This window comes from Lissotriton vulgaris, chromosome 12, assembly GCF_964263255.1.
Source record: "Lissotriton vulgaris chromosome 12, aLisVul1.2, whole genome shotgun sequence".
Lineage (NCBI taxonomy): Eukaryota > Metazoa > Chordata > Amphibia > Caudata > Salamandridae > Lissotriton > Lissotriton vulgaris.
In genome coordinates this window covers 752,490,124-752,513,556 of record NC_141700.1, presented here as the reverse complement: position 1 = coordinate 752,513,556, position 23,433 = coordinate 752,490,124, and the positions used below count along the sequence as shown (strand labels likewise).

General features: G+C 49.1%; 1 protein-coding gene across 1 annotated transcript; it reads left to right on the top strand.

Moving 5' to 3' along the window:
• Positions 1-21,139, top strand: ATP1B2 (ATPase Na+/K+ transporting subunit beta 2). The gene is made up of 7 exons (XM_086946039.1): positions 1-255; positions 11,404-11,532; positions 12,455-12,559; positions 13,341-13,549; positions 14,480-14,548; positions 15,767-15,880; positions 19,730-21,139. The coding sequence occupies exons 1-7, from the start codon at positions 147-149 to the stop codon at positions 19,886-19,888; spliced, it is 894 nt and encodes a 297-aa protein (XP_086802165.1). The 5' UTR covers positions 1-146; the 3' UTR covers positions 19,889-21,139.
• Positions 21,140-23,433: the final 2,294 nt, after the last annotated feature.

Here is a 23,433-nt window from a genome sequence, read left to right as displayed (position 1 = left end):
CCGGTCCAGGTTATCCGACAGCCAGAGCAGACGAACAGACCCCAGGTGCAGCTCTCTCTCCACCAGCGCTCGCCCTCCAACACCAGCGGACGGGGCAGAGGCCGGGACACCGGGCAGGAGCAGAGGGCAGTACCCAGGGCAGCAGGATGGAGAACAAGGAGAAGAAGCCCAGCGGGCAGGCCTGGGCCAACTTCAAGCAGTTCATGTGGAACCCCCGGACCAGGGAGTTCATGGGCAGGACCGGCAGCAGCTGGGGTAAGAGGCCCGGAGTGGATGGGCATGGGGCAAGATGCGGTGTGGTCTAGAACTAGGGTGCGGGTACCTGAGGTGGAGGCGGGGTGTCGCTGGGCCTGGGTAGGATCCAGGGGTCACTGAGAGGCAGTGTAGGGGGTAATATTAGAAGTGGGGCAGGATGATGGAAACCCCGTCTCTCGCCCCAACTGTCTGTCCTTGCCCAGGGAGGGGGTAGGTAGCTGCTGCACAGACACTAGGGGTAAAAGAACAAAGGGCAGCAGGAGGGGGGGCCCGATGGCGTGCCCCAGCCCCTAGGAGGCGCCTTCTCCGACACGATCACCCAAACTAGCGATTTTTTGTGGCTCTGGCAGGGCTTTCAATGGTTGTTAGGTAATTGAGAGAGACCCCTTCACACACCAGGGGAATAGGATACTCGTAAACAGTAAGAAAACAGGGAGATCCCTTGGCGGACAGCACTAAACCCTTAGCCCATGTATTAGCACAGGTTTGTAACATCAAATTTACAGAATTTTTTTTTTTATAAACAAGGGGGATTTTTCACTTTTTATTTTTGTTAAAAACACACACAATTTTTATAAATCAACAAATTATAATTTCATAAAAACATATACAGTGCTCTCAGCACCATATTCAACTAAAATTCATAAATATCTAATTAATACACAATAATGTAACCATAAAAGATCATAGTCATGTACAGCAAATAAATATATATATTTGAAAAGAGAGGAAAAAAAAAGGAGAGAGACAAACACGGACAGTAATTTTTGTCATAAGGTTGCACATCTAACCAGACCAATTTTGAGCTATATCCTGGACCTATTTGATTAATCTCGTCTGCAGGATAAGCTTAGTCCCGTGATTGTGCTGATGTGGGCTTTCAATGGGCCGGTGCTGGGTACCTGTACTTCTTTAATTTGAAAAGGAGGGCACCTGTGCTTCTCGATGCTGCTATCAAGCACTTTAGGAGCGAGTGCAAGCACTTATCAGGAGCCCACAGGTAGTAGCACTTCTGTATTTCCATCTAAAGCCCTGGGGTGGGGGTTGGCTGAGATGCGTGGATGCCAGGGCGCCTCCCGCGAGCTCCCGGGATCTGCAGGCTGTGGGATTACACGTCATTATGTCATCAACTTGCGGAGTGGTAACTCACTCAGAGTGGGGGGGGGGGGTGAGCAACGAAGGGCGCAAGGCGGGGGTGGGCGATAGTGCTGGACACTCGACGCAGAGGGGCCGGTGGGCTAAGGGAATCGGTGGGCAGAGCCGGGCAGCTGTAAGGGGCGTTGGAGGGGGCATGTGGGGGTGATGCTGGCGCACCTAGGAAGGGGCAGGTGAGAGGCCGGTCAGCGTCGGTGTTGGAGTGCGGATGTTGGGGACTAGTTGCTGTACTAGGCTAGTAGTACCGGAGAAGAAGTACGGATCTGCCGGGCCCAGATGAGTGGGTGGTGGAGATGTTACCGGACAGGTGGCACCAGGGATGCTGAGCCCAGATGAGTGGGTGGGGCCGGACAGGTGGCACCGGATGTTGAGTCTAAATGAGTAGGTGGTGCCGGACAGGTGGCACCAGGGATGCCGGACCCAGATGAGTGGGTGGTGCAGGTGTTACCGGACAGGGGATGCCGGGCCCAGTTGAGTGGCTGGTGCAGGTGGCACCGGGGATGCTGAGCCCAGATGTCGGTGTAGTTGCTACAGCGGGTGGGGACGTTGTTAGTGTATCGGTGGCACGGGGGTTGCTCGGCTGCAATCTTTATGCAGAGGTGGCACAGAGGACGCGGGGCTGCATGTCTGGTGCTTGTAGTGGACATGTAGTGGTTTGTTGCTCCCGCCCTCCCCCTTCGACCCCCCATGTGCCCTGGTTGTTTTCGAGTCTGAGATCTTTACCTTTCCTCACCAGTGTGTGATTCTCAACTCACTTCGCTCTCACCCACACTCACTCACTCTCATATGATTTTATCTCGGGAGCCCGTGTCCGCCTTTTCCTTGCCAGCCAATGCGCTGCGCGAGGAGCCGTACCCAGGGCGACGCGGCGTACCGGACTCTAATGATTAAATTAGCATTTCTTGTTTGGCGAAGCCCTTCTTCCGGGCTCGTGCAGCCCGGGTCCGGGGGTTTGTGGCGGGAGCAGCCCTCCAGCTTTCTGGACACTTCTCTTCGGAGGACGTGGCGTGGCACAAGCAGCGCCCCTACCCGCCAGTAGGGTACAGCTCCGCCACCCAAGACTGCCAATGTATGGGCAGATCGCGTAAACCTTTAGAAGTATTTGTATCACCGTTGTCAAGCAGGGTGCTGGCACAAATGGAAGGCAATCCATGCACTTTAATATTTGATCTATTGTCTATTTTACTTAATGTTTATTGTACAGAAATGTGATTATTCCTTATACAGAAATCAATTGCAGCCGGCAGACTCTTTCCTTCCACCCGCGTGTCCTCGCTGCCCCCCCCCCCCCCCCCCCGATCTCGCCTGGTCTTTCTACCCGGGCCCTCTCCATTCCTCTGTCCACCTCCACCCTGTCGGAGACCCTGTGCCCCTCCGCGCTCCGTGCCACCTTTCCCTCCATTTCCTCCACCTGTCCAGTGCTGCCCCCTCCCCTCTCCTTGGCATCCTCTCCCGGGACCTCTGCGTTCGTCCCGTGCCCTCTGCCCTCGCTCCATCACCCCCGTGCCCTTTCTACCTTCATCTCAAGCACTCTTCCCTCTCGGCGCATATTCTGTCTGCAATCCCTTCACGGCCCTCGGACCCCCCTCCCCCCCCCCCCCCGTTCTTAAACTCAATATACTTAAAGCAGTTGACTTAGATTAGTACATGTCTGCTGCACAACTTTATAACCCCGACAGTATGTGCAACTACACACACACGGAGTTTTCCTCCACATCTTCGTAACTTAATTGGAATAATGTCCCCTAAAGTCATCTCTAAATTACTGCCCCCTCATCTGAGCTTCTACTCATGCCCCCACCGTGTTCTGCTTCTAGGGGTAGTGTTTGCCACAGTGAGAATCGTGGCGGCGGGTGGGGTATATATATATATATATATATATATATATATATATACATACATATATAATCATTAGTATATGTAGTAGACCTTTGTACTTACTACTATTCCTTTGTGATTTTAGAGTTTATTTGTTTGTATCTCTTCCTCGGGTGACTTTACAATGTGTACATTTGCAATTTTTCACTCCATTTGCACATTTGTAATTTTTTTTATATATATCTATATGTATCTTTTTTTCTGTTTGTATCTCTTATGTAACTCATGTAATCCAAAGTGCTTATATCAAATCAAATATATCTTTATTCGGCACTTGGAGTTGGCGCCCTTCCAGCCCCTGTGGCTGGGGTGCACCGGGCACACGGTCCCCCGAGGATGCTTCTGGGGTTCTTTGGGGAGCCTCTCTCCACAGTTCGGACGCCTGTTCATAGACACCCGCTCAGCCGTCCATGGTGTCCAGGAGATGCCTAGCCCACTGGCTAGGCCAAGACTCCCCGTCGTCATCACCCCATGTAGAGGTGCAGATAGGGTGGCCAGAATTTTAAAGCCAAAAACCGGGACATTTCACAAAAAATAGAACTACAATTTTACTTCAAGACGGTGCACGGAATGTTCAATGCTGCCAGCGGCCCAGAGGGTGCCTGTGTGGTCATTCTGGAGGTAAATGGGCGTCCATTACCTCCTTCTTAGCAATGGAAGAGGTGTTACTCCCTTTCTCTCGCTGGGCCGGCCAATTAATATATGTATATATTGAACGGTGCAGGGGAGCAAAAGTGGCCTCACTTGTTTTCAGGTGTTTTACTTACCATGCATTTTTTTTTTAAACCTTCACCCCTTTTTTAAATAAAATTTCACTGAAGCAGTATTTTGCAAGTCATGTACACCTCATCTTTGATGCAGGCTGCCCCGTGGGATCTGCGCTCCACCCCCCGTCGGAGGTGGGGGTACAGGAGGTCAAAGATATCATGTTGATCCCCAACACGTCCCCCTTCACGCACACCCCAGCAGGCGCTCCGTTTCCCAGTCCGACAGCCTCGTGGCTTCCCAGCATGCACCTCGCGCATCTCCCTGGCTCATATCGATGCCCTCCATGAACAGAGGATTATCGGATTTAAAGCTTGAGAATTTGGGGGGAGGCTCCGGCTCCTCGCGGATTAATCATCTCACTCCATTTAATTATGTTACAGCTGGTGATCACCCGGCGGGTGCGTGCCTCAGCAACTATTACAGTGATTGGCTGCTGCTTCGGGATCATCTTCTCCCTCCCCCAATCAGGGTTGATCTCTGCTAAGAACGGTTATCTACTGCAGCTTGGTTGGCTCGTGTCCTTTCAGTGGTGGCCATTTTGTTTAGGAGGCCTGACTAACCCCATCTGGAGATGGTTGCTGCATTTGAAAGTCTCTCTTCATGGACACACCAAGTGAGAGTTACAGCCACAAAGTACCAGTTACACCCTCTCTGAGATGTCTTTACTCAGCTACTGAGCTGCATGTTCAAGTCCCCATTCGCCATCTCTTCTGGTGAAGTTGCTCGCATTTCACAGTGGTGTTGGCATGAGTTGGTTGTTAGAAAAGTGAATCTTTGTTGCATTCTGCCATTCAGGGTTCTTTCTAGGTGGGACTGTGTTCACACCACAGACCCGCCCCTCACAGAGCTCCCCAAAGCCCCTAGTTCCCTCAAAGTTGGCAAGTTTTACTCTAGGACAGATCCTGAAGTTACTCAGTAAACATGCGGATTGGTCAGCGTTCTGACATTTTCGTTGTCGACCCTTCAATTCTTGGGCCAACTTTGGCATTTTTAGGACATGCTGTGGCAAACCCTGGGCCATCTGGGCCAAAACTGTTGTTAATACTGAAAAATTTAATTTGTTCAGACAACAAAACGTTACATCTTAGCAACACCATCCCTATTAAATTGAACTATTTTCGTGTTGAAGATACGCTCCTACTTCCTGCAGTTTGTGACGTTTCACTCATTCTCACCTGTGCTTGACACTGCAGAGCAGGTGCCCATTTCCAGACAGGGTTTTGTATTTGTAGCTTATTCACATCCTTGTTTGTTCCTTCTGCTCTGTTCTTCTCTTTGGGCTTCAGGGAAGAAGGGATGCTTGGTCCATTCTTCACAGCCTCTGATTGGCCGCCATATGTTTGACAGGGAGGACTGGGCCAGCAGGTGTCTTGTTGTGTTGGTTGATCTAGCCTATTCTCCCCATAAGTCCCGAGTCCTTTCTCTGTTTCCAATGCTGCTTAACAATGGTGGGGAGAACGGGCGCAAATATGGGGAGTCTGTACAAGCCTAGCTGAGCATTGCATGGCCCTCCCCTCTCCATCTCTCCCTACTTCTCTGTCCGCCAGTCTCTTATTTCTTTGATTCGACGTTCACAGAATACACTTCTTTTTCTGGCTTTCTTCACCTTTTTTGCTTGTCCCAGTGTCTCTCTTTTCTTCACCGGACTCTGTCCTAGGCTGCTTAGCATATCCTGGGGCAGATTTACAAGCCCCTTGTGCCACTTTCGCGTCATTTTTAACATGGGAAAAGTGGCGCAAGGGGCTTGTAAATCGACCCCCCCCCCCCTGTATATTTGTAAAGCGAAGCGCACTATCTTTGCACTGAATAGCAGATGTTCATTAGTGCCTAGCTCAATGGTACTCATTTGATTCTATCGACCTCAGAAGGATGAAAGGTTGAGTGGACCCGCCGAGATTTGAACCTATGACCATGTGGTTGAACACAGGCCCCTACAACATTGGGCGCATTAGTCCACTAATTGTCAATAAAGTTTCCCCTTTGGGTGAACTTATAAGCTAACCACAGTTTAGACCAAGCACATACACAATCAATTCAATACCACAAATTAGGAGCAGCAAATGATATACATAATACAGTCATACAAAAAATGTACATTTTATTTTGGTATATTAAAAACAATACACAATGATACACCATAAATAAATCACAAATAATGGGACAATACACAAGGAAAATAGTTCCAATTAAAAGAGGGAAATACACTAGTCCAAACACATTACTGAATCACACTCCAAATTGTATGTTTAGTTTCTTAATTGGAGGAGTCCCATTATTTGCTGCTCCTAATTTGTGGTATTGAATTGATTGTGTATGTGCTTGGTCTAAACTGTGGTTAGCTTATAAATTCACCCAAAGGGGAAACTTTATTGACAATTTGTCTTCCGGTACCCTACCCCATTGGATTTATTGGGTCCTTCTCTTTTGTTAGAGGCATTAGTCCACTAAGCCACCAGCCCGGCTTGACTCCATTTATCTGCTGTCTTTCCTTCTTTCTCTGCATGTCTCTGCCTCAACCCATTTTCTCTACATTTCTCTTGCTCCCTATGACCTGTTTTCTCTTACATCCCTCTCTCTCGGCGCTTGTCTCTTGCAGTTCTCATGCTCTCCCTCTCCCGGGGTGAGCGGGTTCGCCTTGGCTGCACCGGAGGTACGGCGAGGCTGAGAGTTTAGTGCGGGTGGTGCCGGTAAACCGGTTCTTTTTCCCTGGAAGCGTCCAGTGGAGGGGGTTGTCGCATTCTCACCTGCTGTGGTACAAAAGGTGGAACCGGAGGTTGCATTAGCACTCTACTCAGTGCTTCAATTGTAAGGAAAAAAGAATACGTGCCATGGCTCTTGTCAGGAGAACACTGCAGCTTGCACCACACATTGCCCCTGCCAGGCTGCCAATGATTCTAACACAACCGCCTAACCATCACATCTTACAGGTGTGACAATTCAGACTATTCTAGGTCCCCAAAGGTATATCGGAATGGCTCGGGTGGCAGATGGAAGCCATTTTAATATATAGAATTAATAAACAACTGTTGTGCTCATCTCTCAATTACAGAGACCGCACCACGCGTGGCAGCTGTCATAGATGCAGGTGTTAACAATGATGTGCCAGTGCCGAGCACTGGAAACCACCAGCTGAAATTAAGCACTGACTGTACTGCTTTAGGAAACCAGGGACTGCAGGCTGACTTGGCTCTTGGAAGCCAGCACTACAGACTACCGTGCTTGCATAGATGCATGCATTGCAGGCTGAATTGCTTGCAGGATGCATGCATTGCAAGCATATAGGTGTGCTCGCATGGATGTATGCAATGCAGATTGAGTTGCTGGAATGGATAGCTGCACTGCAGGCTGAGATGTTTCTGTGAATACATGCAGTGAAGGCTGAGGAGCTTCTAGAGTCGCACTGCAGCTGAGGTGCTCTTGTAGACACATCACTGCAGCTGAGGTGCTCTTGTAGACTTACGCACTGCAGCTGAGGTACTCTTGTAGATTCACGCACTGCAGCTGAGGTGCTCTTGTAGACTTACGCACTGCAGCTGAGGTACTCTTGTAGATTCACGCACTGCAGCTGAGGTGCTCTTGTAGACTTACGCACTGCAGCTGAGGTGCTCTTGTAGACTTACGCACTGCAGCTGAGGTGCTCTTGAAGACTCACGCACTGCAGCTGAGGTGCTCTTGTAGTCCTACGCACTGCAGCTGAAGTGCACTTGTAGATACATGCGCTGCAGGCTGAGGTGCTCTTGAAGACTCACGCACTGCAGCTGAGGTACTCTTGTAGATTCACGCACTGCAGCTGAGGTGCTCTTGTAGATTCACGCACTGCAGCTGAGGTGCTCTTGTAGACTTACGCACTGCAGCTGAGGTGCTCTTGCAGACACATCACTGCAGCTGAGGTGCTCTTGTAGACTCACGCACAGCAGCTGAGGTGCTCGTGTAGACTCACGCACTGCAGCTGAGGTGCTCTTGTAGACACATCACTGCAGCTGAGGTGCTCGTGTAGACTCACGCACTGCAGCTGAGGTGCTCTTGTAGACTTACGCACTGCAGCTGAGGTGCTCTTGTAGACTTACGCACTGCAGCTGAGGTGCTCTTGTAGACTCACGCACTGCAGCTGAGGTGCTCTTGAAGACTCACGCACTGCAGCTGAGGTGCTCTTGTAGACTCACGCACTGCAGCTGAGGTGCTCTTGTAGACTTACGCACTGCAGCTGAGGTGCTCTTGTAGACTCACGCACTGCAGCTGAGGTGCTCTTGTAGACTTACGCACTGCAGCTGAGGTGCTCTTGAAGACTCACGCACTGCAGCTGAGGTACTCTTGTAGATTCCCCCACTGCAGCTGAGGTGCTCTTGTAGACACATCACTGCAGCTGAGGTGCTCTTGTAGACTCACGCACTGCAGCTGAGGTGCTCTTGTAGATTCACGCACTGCAGCTGAGGTGCTCTTGTAGACTCACGCACTGCAGCTGAGGTGCTCTTGTAGATTCACGCACTGCAGCTGAGGTGCTCTTGTAGACTCACGCACTGCAGCTGAGGTGCTCTTGTAGACTCACGCACTGCAGCTGAGGTGCTCTTGTAGATTCACGCACTGCAGCTGAGGTGCTCTTGTAGTCCTACGCACTGCAGCTGAGGTGCTCTTGTAGACTTACGCACTGTAGCTGAGGTGCTCTTGTATCTGCATGCACTATAGGTCTAGGTAGTCAGCATGGGGGCATACGCTGCAGGGAGAGGTGTTCTTGCAGATGTATGCCCTTTAGGCTGATGTACTCTTGTAGACTAGTACTGCAGGCTGAGATGTTCATGTAGACACATCACTGCAGCTGAGGTGTTCATGTAGATTTGTAGTGCAGGGAGTATTCTTACTACAGGCGGAGGTGCTCTTGTAGATTCACACACTGCAGCTGAAGTGCTCTTGTAGATACATGCACTGCAGCTGAGGTGCTCTTGTAGATACACACACTGCAGCTGAAGTGCACTTGTAGATACATGCGCTGCAGGCTGAGGTGCTCTTGTAGATTCACGCACTGCAGCTGAGGTGCTCTTGTAGATTCACGCACTGCAGCTGAGGTGCCCTTGTAGATTCACGCACTGCAGCTGAGGTGCCCTTGTAGATACATGCGCTGCACTGCAGCTGAGGTGCTCTTGTAGATTCACACACTGCAGCTGAGGTGCCCTTGTAGATTCACGCACTGCAGCTGAGGTGCTCTTGTAGACGCGCAGTGCAGCTGAGGTGCTTTTGTAGATACATGCGCTGCAGGCTGCGGTACTCTTGTAGACTCGCAGTGCAGCTGAGGTGCTTTTGTAGATACATGCGCTGCAGGCTGCGGTGCTCTTGTAGACTCGCAGTGCAGCTGAGGTGCTTTTGTAGATACATGCGCTGCAGGCTGCGGTGCTCTTGTAGATTCGCAGTGCAGCTGAGGTGCTTTTGTAGATGCATGCACTGCAGGCTGCGGTGCTCTTGTAGACTTGCAGTGCAGCAGGTGCTTTTGTAGATACATGCACTGCAGGTTAAGGTGCTCTTGTAGATGCATGCACTGTAGGCTGCAGTGCTCTTATAGACCCATGCGCTGCAGGCTGCGGTGCTCTTGTAGACTCACAGTGCAGCTGAGGTGCTCTTGTAGATGCATGTGCTGCAGGCTGCGGTGCTCTTGTAGACTCACAGTGCAGCTGAGGTGCTCTTGTAGATGCATGTGCTGCAGGCTGCGGTGCTCTTGTAGACTCGCAGTGCTGCTGAGGTGCTTTTGTAAATGCATGCGCTGCAGGCTGCGGTGCTCTTGTAGATGCATGCACTGCAAATGCTCTTGTAAATGCATGTATTGCAGGAAGAGGTGCTCTTGTAGATACATGCATGCAGTCTAGAACGGTTAGCACGTATGCATGCATTGCAGGGAGAGGTGCTCTGGAAGCTGCATGCATTGCAGGCCGAGGTGCTCTTGTAGATGCATGCGCTGCAGGCTGAAGTGCTCTTGTAGATGCATGTGCTGCAGCACAGGAGGTTGTAGGTGACCAGTGCCTTCAAAGGCTGGTGAGGAGACTGGTGAATGTGGAGAATTTGTGGAACCCCCCCCCCCCTTACACCCGAACCCCCATCTGACACACCAAATTTAAACTATCTCTCTGCATTGTAATGTTGCTGCAACTTTCGGTGGCCGGGGACTCCCGTGTGCCGCCGGGCTGCCTTATTTAATACCACAGCCATCCCACCTTTTCTGGGAATTTGAGATTAAAAGCTTTTGCTCAGCGGATTGCAGCTCTGCACAAACCAGTGCCAAGTCCCTTGTAGTGCCTTGAAAGTGACAGGTGTTCGCCTGGCCTGATGCCTTGTCCTGGACAGGGTCTCCTCCCCAACATCAGATGTAGAACAGTAAGTGTCACTGTCCTTTACACAGGGCACTCTTCTGAGGCTGGCAGGGGGGCACATGCCCATGGGTCACTGTGCATTGGATGCAGCGATCTGGGATCCTGGCACGAGTGCCAGAGATGTGCTGTGGCCACCTCACCGCAGCATCACTGCAACCAGTGGCACCGTGCAGGACGCTTCGGAGCCCTGCCGGGGTGGCCCAGGCGATTGCTGGCAGCGTATGACTGAGGACTGTGGGACAGGGGCCGAGACTGACGCAAATGTGGTGCTGTGCATGAGGCGCACATGGACCAAGGAAACAGGGCAGATGTACATTACACCGCACACACAACAGAGGGGGTTTCAAAACAGCCAAAGTGTACATGTGGCGGCGAGCAAGAATGCTGCCCAGTCATGAAGATAGGCAGCTGTAGTATAAGAGAGCCAATGGGTGAAAAGAAAAGAAAACACCATTCTCCGTTGAACATCACTATTAATCACCAACAATGGTCACTCCAGAATGATGTCAATGGTTGCGTTGTTTCAGGAGGTCAGCTGGGCTTTGCAGATCTGTTCTGATGCCATTTCCCGGGTGGCCCATTTAAGGGATAGCAGGACCCCCAGGTTTCTAGCAGATGAAGAAGAAAGTAGGCGGGAGGTAGGAAGTAGGTGGGTGCACAGATGGAGTTAGTAGCTGTCTTTGAGCTTAGCATGAGGTCCAAAGCTCTGGAGTCCATCCAGAGAAGAAAGACGTCCAAAGTTGCAGACGTGAGATGTTGCCTAAGCCCGTGGACACCTGCTTGGACGTTCTCACTTCGAGCGTTGAGAGAGATGATGGGGTCTGTTCCAGGGTCCATCATTGCCGAGAGCTCAGTGGCACAGGCTGCTGGCACCTAGTTCCGGCTCCAGGTCACACACCAGTATCTCAGCAAGGCCAATCCATCCTTCCACGGTCGACAAATTGAGTGCCGCAGCAGTGATGAGTGAGTTGTAACCCTCTCCCTTTCTCCACAGCCCTCATCCTCCTGTTCTACCTGGTCTTCTACGCCTTCCTCACCGCCCTCTTCAGCCTCACCATGTGGGTCATGTTGCAGACCATTGACGAGTACACGCCCCAGTACACCGACCGCCTCTCCAACCCAGGTAAGACCTGAAAAGATGGTGCTATGGCAGAAAGGCTTTGGAATACTTTAGGAAGTATTGAGGGTAAGACGCCTCCAGTCTTGGCTGCGCGGCTGTGCCTCACCGTCTGACAGAAACCCAATATTCTAAACCCGCTCTGCCTGAAGGGTCCAAGGAATAGACCACTGGTAAAGAGAAGGAAAGGGGGGAAGGTGATGCATTACATAGAGACTACATTAAGATGATAACAAGAACACACCTGGAGATACTGCATGCTCATACATGAAACATGTGGCTTGTCTGTCAGGTGTGACCAGCACAACACCCTCCATGCTGTCTGCCTTACCAACGTTCCAAGCACTTGTGTGCACGGCCAGCCTTGCAAAGGATGGTTCCGGTACCCACCTCATCATGGACACAGGTGCAGCCAGACAGCACACGCGGAGGCACCCCACAACTCATAGCTGCTCAGTGGTCCCATGTCATGTGTGAAAGTCTTTCCAGCTTACAGAATATTGCATTGTGGGACTTGTACTTTTAATTAAGAGTGGGTGAAAGGGCTAGAAACTCCCAGCATGGAAAATGCTGTTGGCTGAAACACAAATGACTGAACAGAACATGAAATGGGAACTCCTCCAGTCAACACGCCTGTTGTATTCAGTGCGGGGTCTCCCTCAGTAGCAAATCGATGCCAAGTTCTCCAGGTCCATGGGCGAAGATGAGCTGTTCCAGTCCAGGTCTTTCCTGAGATGTGTTGTCCTAGTTTTATAGTGGAATAAACACAACTTCAAGTCACAGAATTCAAAGAAAACACCTGGACTGGCGCAGCTCTTCACGCATGGCCCAGGGGAACGTAGCATGGCGAGTGGACCGTGCACACCTCTGCACTTCTTTAGCGCTTCTCACATTATTACTCTTAATTCTGAGGCGTGTTCTTCCACAGGGCTGATGATTCGTCCCAAAACCGATTCCTTGGACATTGTTTACAACAAGTCGGACAGCTCCTCCTGGAACGCCAGCGTCAGCGCGCTGAACGAATTCCTGTCAAGTGAGTACTTCCTGGCACCATACGTTATTCTGAACCCTCTAAGTGCATGGACAACAATTAAACATACTAGAATGTAGTAAGGGCCACAGGCATTAGCATTCTAGAAGGCTTTACGATATAGCTCTTTAACAGATGGGTAAGCTGACAACATTCTACAACATGATACATTCTAGAACATGCACAAGTATAAATGGGGACCAGTAGAATACGCATGCGCAGACATAACATTCTAGGATCTAGGCACTCCTGTAAAACAGGAATATACATGAAGATTCTGGGGGGTATTATCTGGGTATCACATTACAGAACCAAGACTGTAATGACTAGACTACATCAAGGCTACAAATGAAGGCCTGTTAAGATTATGCACACTGTAGAACAAGTCTGCCCACACTGTTGTAGTACAGGCGTGCGCCTAGATGCATTTTAGAAGACAGCTACCAGGACATTTAAAAGCTGACCAAACTACACCTGGACACCACTGCACAACATAGATGTTCACCATTTACTATGCACCTAGTCAGCACCACAACCCCAAGACTGAACAGCATGACCACACTTAGACAGCACTTTAGCATGGGACAGCGCCCACACATTCTAGAATAAGGCTGCATCGCTCTCTAGAAACCAACAACATATGCATACCATTCTAGAATATGACTACTTGAGGACTTTGACAGATCCAATTTGATCCAAACGATAGACAACGATTATGAGGAAATAAGATAGAGAGAGGCAACACAGCGATTATTTTAACGCGTCCTTAATGCTGTCTCCTTAGGTTACAATGATTCTATCCAGGTAGGAAACAATGTACCCTGCAACTTGATCACCGGCTACAACACTCAGCATGACAGTGGCGATGTGAGGAATTACCCCAAAACAGCCTGCCAGTTCAACCGATCGTCATTTGGCAGTTGTTCGGGTGACGATGATCCGACTTACGGATATTCGGAGGGTCGACCATGCGTCCTCATCAAGATGAACCGGGTAGGTTGGAAGTTTAGCTCACCATTTGCCCGTAGGCTCTTGTAGAAGAACAGGCAGGCAAGGCAAGTTTTAGGTAGCCTTCATTAAAGTCTTGAACAATGAACATCGGTCTCTGGTGTACTCGGCTCACACTAATGCGGGCCAAAAGGATCTGTTAACAGCCTGAAATGTGGGAGAAGGGAATCTGCCCAGTTGCTAATGCAGGTGATGATCCAAGCCCTATTGTCTGGGTGCAGGGAATCTGTCTGCTTTCCAATGCGTGGGCCCGCAGACTTTGTCCACTTCCAACAGTCTGGGTGCAGGGGAACTTGTCTGGGTCCAGGGCACCTGTCTACAGCTTGATGCAAGGGATGAAAATACCTATATTCTGGATGCAGTGGCCTGTCTACTTCCAAATATGTGGGTGACTGGGATCGTTTCACACAATAATGTCTATATGTGTGGGATCTGTCTACTCCCTAAAAGTGCATGCTGAGGATCTGAAACGTTATTAACTTTAATGCAGGGGATATTTCCACCTCCTATAGTCTTTAGGGCCCATAGAAATGATAAAAGATAGCGGGTTGCTAGAAGGTTCCTATGGTGTGTTGGAGTAGGGCTCTTCGAAGAGATGGGTCTTCGGTTAATTCTGGCTCGCAGGAGGGTATGTCAATGAGGATGTTGTTCCAGATCCCGGGTGCTTGAATAGATATAGGACTGTCTGCTCTTTCCTTTGTGCTTGTATTCTCCAGTCTGGTGTCCCAGCTCCTGGTTTGGCATTGTCCCCTTGATGTCATTATTTTCAGGTTCAGGCGTAATATGTCAGATGTGGTGATGTGATTGACCCTCTTAAAGATTTTTATAAGATGTTGCAGCGCCCGCCAGGCGCTGTTCAGTTTCAGAGGTGGTTCAGAAGCCAGATTTTCACTCTTACATGTGTCTCTTTTTCAGGTCATCAACTTCAAACCAGAACCACTGTTTACCAATCAAACTTACGTGACTGTCAACTGCTCAGCACCTGTAAGTATGTGTGTGTGCTTGGTCTCCAATCTGCCCTGTCTCTCTCCTTTACCTTTGCTTAGTTTATTCACCCCCTTTCCCCTATCTGATCCCTTTTAATTATTTATTTTGGGCAAAGGGGCCACAGACACATATCTCCTGAGCTGCTTTGGGTGTGTTTTCAGTTCTTCATTGCCCTATTTTCTCTATTCTGATCTTTAGCGACTCAGATTTGCACAGCGTGGGCTGGTAAGAACATAAGCAGAGACTTTACTTCCAGCAGTTGCCTGCCACACACTATAAAATGTACACAGGATGGTGGCTATCTGGCCAGTGTGGGCTTCCATGGTTATTGCTGTAGTGTACAGGCTGCTTGAGCCTCCTGCTGCACTGCGTTCAGTGCAGATGACGCACGAGAAGGTGGTCAACCTGTCACATGGATTGCATGAATGGTATTAACAGTACCAAATGACAGATGTCCTGCGATTCGTCTGCCTATGGCTGTTTCTCTTTGAATGTTAATACCCTTCACCCTGCTGTGTCCTTGATCTCCGCTCATTAATTTTCCAGTCTACGCTGTTGTACATCCTCCAATTCACACGTATCAATCCTCTCGCTTTCAGTGATCTGGCCTCCGACTAAATCCTGAGTGGCGCAATAGGCAAAGATTGCACATTATGGGTACGGTGCTATAATTTGGCACAGTATAGGTGGAGGTTGATATATTGGGAGGTGTCACATCATAACAAGATGCAAATCTCCAGGAAGTCTGATATAATTGGTATTTTTCGTTCTTGCTCAGCTGTGCGCTATGTGCTAATCTTATGTAGAGCAACTAGAATTAGAGATGATTTCTGAATAATTTGAGCTGTTCCGCCCATGCTAACACGTTTCAAAAGACTTATACGTAAGTCATCTTTACTTTGTGATGGCACACGCTCTGACGCCTGCAGGCTGCTTTAAGTCTTTACCTCAGGAACCCTTCCATACATCAACCCATGATTCACCTGTTGCTTCTTTTTACGCTCACGTTGCTAGACTGATTTGTACGAAAATGCGTGCCCTACCTCCTACCTACTTAAACATTGTGTGAATTTGAGCATGTCCCAGCAGTAAATGGCAAGAACCAGAATGCCTCCTATCTCCATCCTGGGTTTCTTGCCTGGAGTGGTAACGAGGCGCTTTAAAGCAATCCCTATCTTGCAGTATTGAACTTACCTCTCTGCTTTTCCTCTACAGAAATCTGCAGATGGTCTTAATGCAACTTACTTCCCAAGCAGCAGCAAGGCTGATGAAAATAGTTTTGGAATCATAAGCATCAAGTATTTTCCCTACTACGGAAAGAAAGCTCAGGTAAGCCTGGCAAGCCTCCTGCCTCAGCTACACAATGCCTCCTCCCGCGCGCCAGGTCCATCAGAAAGGGCCTGTCCGTCATACTCGTGTCCCCAGAAAGAGGAGTCAATACCAGGGTCAGATTATATGGAAGGTGATAGGACATCAAGATTGCAAGTTACACAACATGTCCCTCGGCAGCAGTGTGAGCTGTCAACATACGTGTAATAGTAAGTGGAGCAAGCACACTGCAGACTTTCTAACTTATCAACGAGGCACGAAGGCAAATTCCATCCGCCCAGAGTAGGAGCAGCAGTGGGAACATCACAAGCAGCAGTACAGTGCATGTAGTATCAGAACAAACATTGGGGCATATTACCAAGCAATAGCGATAATTATCGCTATTGCTTGGTTAGAGACAAAAATTTACCGCTGAGCTGCGGCGATTTTTATTGGTATTGGTATTGGTATTACCAAGGTTTATCGCAAATGCGATAAAAATCGGCCGCAATGCATGAATATCACGGAAAAGTCAGCGATATTCATGCAGTTCCGAGCTAATGCTCTTAGCCATGTTATCCACCTACCATTGGATAACATGGCTAAGAACTGCTCAGGGCAGGTGTTAGCTTTTGGAGATATTCGCGCTTAGCACGAATATCTCCAAAAGTTGGTAATAGGAGATAGTGATGTTAGCGACTGTTTCCAGTCGCTAACATCTTGGCACGCCCACTTTGCATGTCATTAGTGATAAATTTCACTGACATGCAAAGTGGGGCCCAAGATGGTCGCTATCTCCTACTAGCTGTCGCTAACTGGTGTTAGCGACAGCTAGGTAATAGGGAGATAATTTTATCTCTGCTTTCTAGGCTTTTAAAGCCAAAAAAGCAGAGATAAACCCCCTTGATAATATGCCCAAGATTTCTCACACACAACCTATAATATAGGCAGCACCATTACACATTGACACACAAGGAAAGCAGCCTCACTACCCAAGCACACGGGAACAGGTGCAGTACGAGCAGTGTCAGGACTGCACATGCAAACTAGAGGAAGCATCAGTGCAAGTTTCCCCATGATGCGTACATCATGCACGCTAGAGAAAGCATCATCACATACACAACATGCATGCTACAGGAAGCACAAGTGCAAGATTCCCAGAACATATACAACATGCACACTACAGGAAGCATCATTAGACCCACAACATGCACGCTAGAGGAAGCATCATTACACATGCAACATGCACGATAGAGGAAGCATCATCACACACGCAACATGCACACTTGAGGAAGCATTATCCTACATGCAACATGCACATTAGAGGAAGCAGCACATCTCATACACGCAACATGCACACTAGAGGAAGCATTATCCTACATGCAACATGCACATTAGAGGAAGCAGCACATCTCATACACACTACATGCACACTAGAGGAAGCATCATCACACACGCAACATGCACACTTGAGGAAGCAGCACATCTCATACACACTACATGCACACTAGAGGAAGCATCATCACACACGCAACATGCACATTAGAGGAAGCAGCACATCTCATACACACTACATGCACACTAGAGGAAGCATTATCCTACATGCAACATGCACATTAGAGGAAGCAGCACATCTCATACACACTACATGCACACTAGAGGAAGCGCCACCACATGCAGACATAACATGCACTTGAGGAAGCACCGTGGCCAGATTCCCCACCACACACTAAACCAGTAAAGAATGTGCAGCGGCAGCTCGCGCTACCTTCGCAAAGTGGAACGAGTTTACGTTAACACATAATGGGCGCATCATGGGAAGCATAAATGGAGGGTCTACTCTCACACCTGGTGAGCCCAAGCAGTATAAGCACACTGTTCATCACGCATAGGACATGTAAAACATGGGTAGAAAACATGCTAGATTTTTCATAAACACGGTGAGCAAGTGTGAGAAGAACAAGTACATGTTCAGCCACTCCCCAGCACACAGCACAGATGCAACATTAGGAGAGGCCGGGCAAGCTCCTCTCACAAACTTTACATCACACACTCAGAACAGCAACAATATGTGGCCAAGAAATGCAAGCAAGAAGGTAAGGATTCCCTTGCACACACAAGTCCATTGCGCCACCGGTTAGTCACTTTTTAAGGAATCAGGGGTGCAGTGTGCCTCCTCATATTTACAAGGCCAACTAAAGTCACCCTGTGTGATGTTTCACAGCCTTGTAAATATGGGCCCCTTTTTTGTACTGCTCTGCATGAAAGTGGCGTTCCATTGGTGTTGCTGTGGGTGTTCTCCACAATTTTCATGGGCCCTGACGCATTCCCATGTTAATGTTTTGTAAAGCAGAGAATGTGTCAGAATCCTTCACCTCCCCAGGGGTGGAGTTAAGAGGGGTGCAAAGAGGAGAAATACTTTTATTTCTCCTTGTTTTGCCCTCTTTCTATGCGTGCTGCATTCTAAAGTACGCAGAAAAAGTGGAAAATGCCTTCAATGGTTGTTTCTGTGCAGGAGGTTGTCTCATCATGCACAAAAACAATCATACACGCAATGCAGGCACCCTTGGAATATGACACAAGCATGAATGCCTGTGCTTGCGCATGGCAGTTAATTGTGCACCAGCGCAGGGGAAAGCACGCATATGTGTTGTATTGTTAATGTAACGCACCCCTGTGCTCTTGAAATGACACAGCTCATTGCAGCAAAATGGCTTGCGGTGCCGTGCTGCGTAATATTTTACTAAATGAGGCACACAGGTGCAGCACAGGCAGGGTCTGTGAATGTCGCCTCATAAAACAAAGACATGGGGCAGCAAGGATCTCAAGACCCCACCTCACTCGCAAGAGGAGATACTGTACAAGTAGTGACAGGACACGTGCAGTACAGGCAAGGCATCTGTGTGAGCTTCTCTATCACATGCCGAACTGGTATAGGACTGGCAGCACCTGTGCAAGCTTCTCCATGTCCAAGCTTCTCCATCATCACATGCAGAACTGGTATAGGACGGGCAGCACATGTCCAAGCTTCTCCATCAACACATGCAGAACAGGAATAGGACAGTCGGCATATGTACAAGCTTCTCCATCATCACATGCAGCAATGGTATAGGAGAGTCTGCACATGTGCAAGCTTCACAATCACCACAGGCAGAACTGGTATAGGAGAGTCTGCACATGTGCAAGCTTCACAATCACCACAGGTAGAACTGGTATAGGGTAGTCAGCACATGTTTAAGCTTCTCCATAATCACATGCAGAACTGGTATAGGACGGGCAGCACATGTCCAAGCTTCTCCATCATCACATGCAGAACTGGTATAGGACGGGCAACACATGTCCAAGCTTCTCCATCATCACATGCAGAACTGGTATAGGAGAGTCCGCACATGTGCAAGCTTCCCCATCATCACATGCAGAGCTGGTATAGGACATTCGGCATATGTACAAGCTTCCCCATCATCACATACAGAGCTGGTATGGGACATTCGGCATATGTACAAGCTTCTCCCTCATCACATGCAGAACTGGTATAGAGTGGGAAGCAAACGTTCATGGGTGCCTCTTTGAGAGTAAGTACAGCATAAGTACTAGCAGTGCAAGCTCAAAACATGCTAGTAGATAAGCAAAAGCATCAGAAGGAGCAGATGGACAAGCTTCCTCCCCATTGTGCATGCCAAAGAGTTGAAGTAGTAAACATACAAGCTTCAGTCAGACCCACTGGTTGTCAAGGTTCCTTTGTAATATAAAATTGGTACAGCACTTGCTGGGTGGTACGGCTTCACTCCAGTGGTCATTTTCCCACTTCATAGCTTCTCCCACTACTTCCTTGCTTTTTCTAATGTAGGTTTTTTACCTTGTTTTTTCTAGACAAACTACACCCAACCAATCGTGGCAGTCCAGTTCAGCAACCTCACTGTGAACACTGACTACAACATCAAATGTGCCATCTACGCCAAGAATATTGCATTTGAGACTCGTGACAGCTTTGCTGGGCGCGTAAATTTCAAACTTCGTGTCAACCAGTGAGCCCACTGACTTGTTTAGTTATTTTATTTCGCGCCCGTCCTGTAGGGCTCTGGATGGACTTGTCATTGTTGGGCAAGCAAAAGGAAGAGGACGGAGGAACAATGGGGTTTGGACGGGGTCTTCCATTTATTTGCCCCATCTCTGGAACCCCCTAGGGCAAAGAAGACCATGGAAGGCGAGAAGAAAGCAGACGTCGTATCGAGGGGATGTTGACAACTTTGGACCTTCTACTGCCCCTTACTTCTCACCCTGGGCATATATTTGTCACTTGGCACATACCCAGCCTTAGACAAACAGGTTTAAGGCTCTGCTCTGTTCTACAATTCCTAACATTTCTTGGTGGGAGTGGGTAGGACCCATCTTTGATCTAGGGTGGGAAGAGTGAGGGAAGCAGAACTTAAAAATAAATGTGCTCTCTCCAGCTTAGTTTTTGCTTCCTTCAGAGTCATTAAAACAGTTATCCCTCCATGAGGGTTTTTTTTTTAATGCTATAAAAATTTTTTCATATGCGAACCATTGTTGTGGTGCGAGCCCTCTGTAGCCCTCTTTTCCTTCTTTATTATCACTCACCCCACCCTGCGGTGCGTGCTGGAATGTGATAGGCGCCATTTTCAGACAAGTGGTCCGTCCTGGAGTGCTGTTTCTCTCCCTCCACTAGTTTGACAAATCCCTCTCGCTTACCACTTTGTGTCACTGCCATTCTTGTAAACAGATAACGAAGGCGAGATTGCTAATCAGCGCATGTAGGCATATGCATCCCTCCTTCTTTGGCCCGCGCGCAATCTTTCTTCCTTTGCCAACGCGCATAGCTCCTTCCTCTTGCGCGCGCATTCCTTACTCATTTGCCCACGCGCATTATTCCTTCCTTGGCGCGCTCATTCCGCCTTCCTTCAGTGCACTGCTCTGTTCTATGCTTTTTACACTGGAGCAGAGTGCTAGGTGGGTGAACACAAAAACCTCTCAGATTTTAGGGCTATAGGTGCCTGGGGAAGGGGGATCTGCAAAGGAGACTAGCAGTCTGAGATCAAGTGACGCGGATAAACAAGAAGCCATAATGCAGAAGGCTTTGTATCCTGTCATCTCAGGTCTTCGACGACGGGTACCATTGTGACAAAGTAACCCTATTAAACCATTGATCAAAACAAACAACCTGCTTATTTTAGCATTGGAGAATTTTTGATGGTTTGGAGAACATTTTTACTTTAAAATAAATGATGGAAGGATAAAACGCAAATAAAATGTTGTATTTTACATGGTGTTTTGGTGGACTCCTTGGGGGGGGGAGCTTTTTCTGCTTGTTTGCTTGTGTGGATCAAAATAGGAGTTCAAGCTCCTGCTTCAAAAGATGTGGTCCACTACCAGTGCCAAACTGTACGTTTTGTGAAGTGGTCTTGGCACCGATTTTGGGGTTCTAGCTTAAAGGTTACAACGTTCAATGTTTCAAGCTTTGCCCTCCACTTGCTCGAGCTTCTCTCTGGTTCAGTTTATGAAGTTTGCTCAGTTTCCCAACTTCATTTGGGGTGATGTTTCTTTCAGATTTGTGCTGCTTTTCATCATTTAAGTTCACCTGAAGTTCCAGAAACAATTTTGTCCGACCCCGCCTACAGACCCTGCCCTTCTCCATGACCCACCCCCTTCCTTGCCACCCCGCCCCCTTTGCCTAGCCACCCCCGTCTATTGTCCCACCTGCTCTCTAACTATGGGAATAATGCTTCACGGTTGGCGAGTCTGTGACCTGTAGATGGGCCGCAGACTAAAATATCTGCAATTCTGGTTGACTGCATGCTCCAATTGAGCGTTCCTTGTGCAGTTCATTGGGGTGGGTGTGGGTCCTTCAGGACCAAATTGTCTTGCTAACAGTAAACTAAATACATTTTGTGGGGGACTGAAGGAGGTGCTTCAAGAAATAGAAGGGAGTTTGCGTTACTGCCGTACACTTATCTTACAGTATTGTGTCCAGCTCGGCAGGTCCCGTCCACAGAGAGCTCTAGATATTCTATCTAGAAGACTTATCTAGAGTACGGCGTTCCACGCTGAAGGCTTGTGTGGAACATTCTGCCAAGGGCTGGGGTGTTCATTTCAGGAGGTCACATCTGTCGTGAAATGACCAGTTCTGGAAGCTTTATCTGAAATGTCTTGTCCAAGTCTGAAAGCGGCATCTCAAGCACTTTGTGCATATCTGGATCACTGGACACTGCTAGAGGAGGCCTGCACTATTGTATCAAGTTGTGGCACCCTCCTGCAACAGTGTGCAGTTCTAGCTCCCTCCTGCAACACTGTGTCCAGTTCTGGCACCCTCCCATACACTGTCTAGTTCTGGCACTCTCCTGCAACACTGTGTTCAGTTCTGGCACCCTCCTGCAACACTCTGTCCAGTTCTAGCCCCTTCCGCACACTGTGCAGTTCGGGCACCCTCCTGCAACACACTGTCCAGTTCTGGCACCCTCCTGCAAAACTCTGTCCAGTTCTGGCACATTCCTGTAAAACTGTCCAGTTCTGGCACCCTCCTGCAACACTCTATCCAGTTTTGGCACCCACCTGAAAAACTGGCACCCTCCTGCAACACTGTGTCCAGTTCTGGCACCCTCCCATACACTGTCTAGTTCTGGCACTCTCCTGCAACACTGTGTTCAGTTCTGGCACCCTCCTGCAAAACTCTGTCCAGTTCTGGCACATTCCTGTAAAACTGTCCAGTTCTGGCACCCTCCTGCAACACTCTATCCAGTTTTGGCACCCACCTGAAAAACTGGCACCCTCCTGCAACACTGTGTCCAGTTCTGGCACCCTCCCATACACTGTCTAGTTCGGGCACCCTCCTGCAACACACTGTCCAGTTCTGGCACCCTCCTGCAAAACTCTGTCCAGTTCTGGCACATTCCTGTAAAACTGTCCAGTTCTGGCACCCTCCTGCAACACTCTATCCAGTTTTGGCACCCACCTGAAAAACTGGCACCCTCCTGCAACACTGTGTCCAGTTCTGGCACCCTCCCATACACTGTCTAGTTCTGGCACTCTCCTGCAACACTCTGTCCAGTTCTAGCCCCTCCCGCACACTGTGCAGTTCGGGCACCCTCCTGCAAAACTGTCCAGTTCTGGCACCCTCCTGCAAAACTCTGTCCAGTTCTGGCACCCTCCTGCAACACACTGTCCAGTTCTGGCACCCTCCTGCAAAACTCTGTCCAGTTCTGGCACCCTCCTGCAACACTGTGTCCAGTTCTGGCACCCCCCATACACTGTCTAGTTCTGGCACTCTCCTGCAACACTGTCCAGTTTTGGCACCCTCCTGCACAACTCTGTCCAGTTCTGTCACCCTCCTGCAAAACTCTGTCCAGTTCTGGCACCCTCCCATACACTGTCTAGTTCTGGCACTCTCCTGCAACACTGTCCAGTTTTGGCACTCTCCTGCAACACTGTCCAGTTCTGGCACTCCCCTGCAACACTGTGTCCAGTTCTGGCACCCACCCATGCACTGTCTAGTTCTGGCACTCTCCTGCAACACTCTGTCCAGTTCTGGCACATTCCTGTAAAACTGTCCAGTTCTGGCA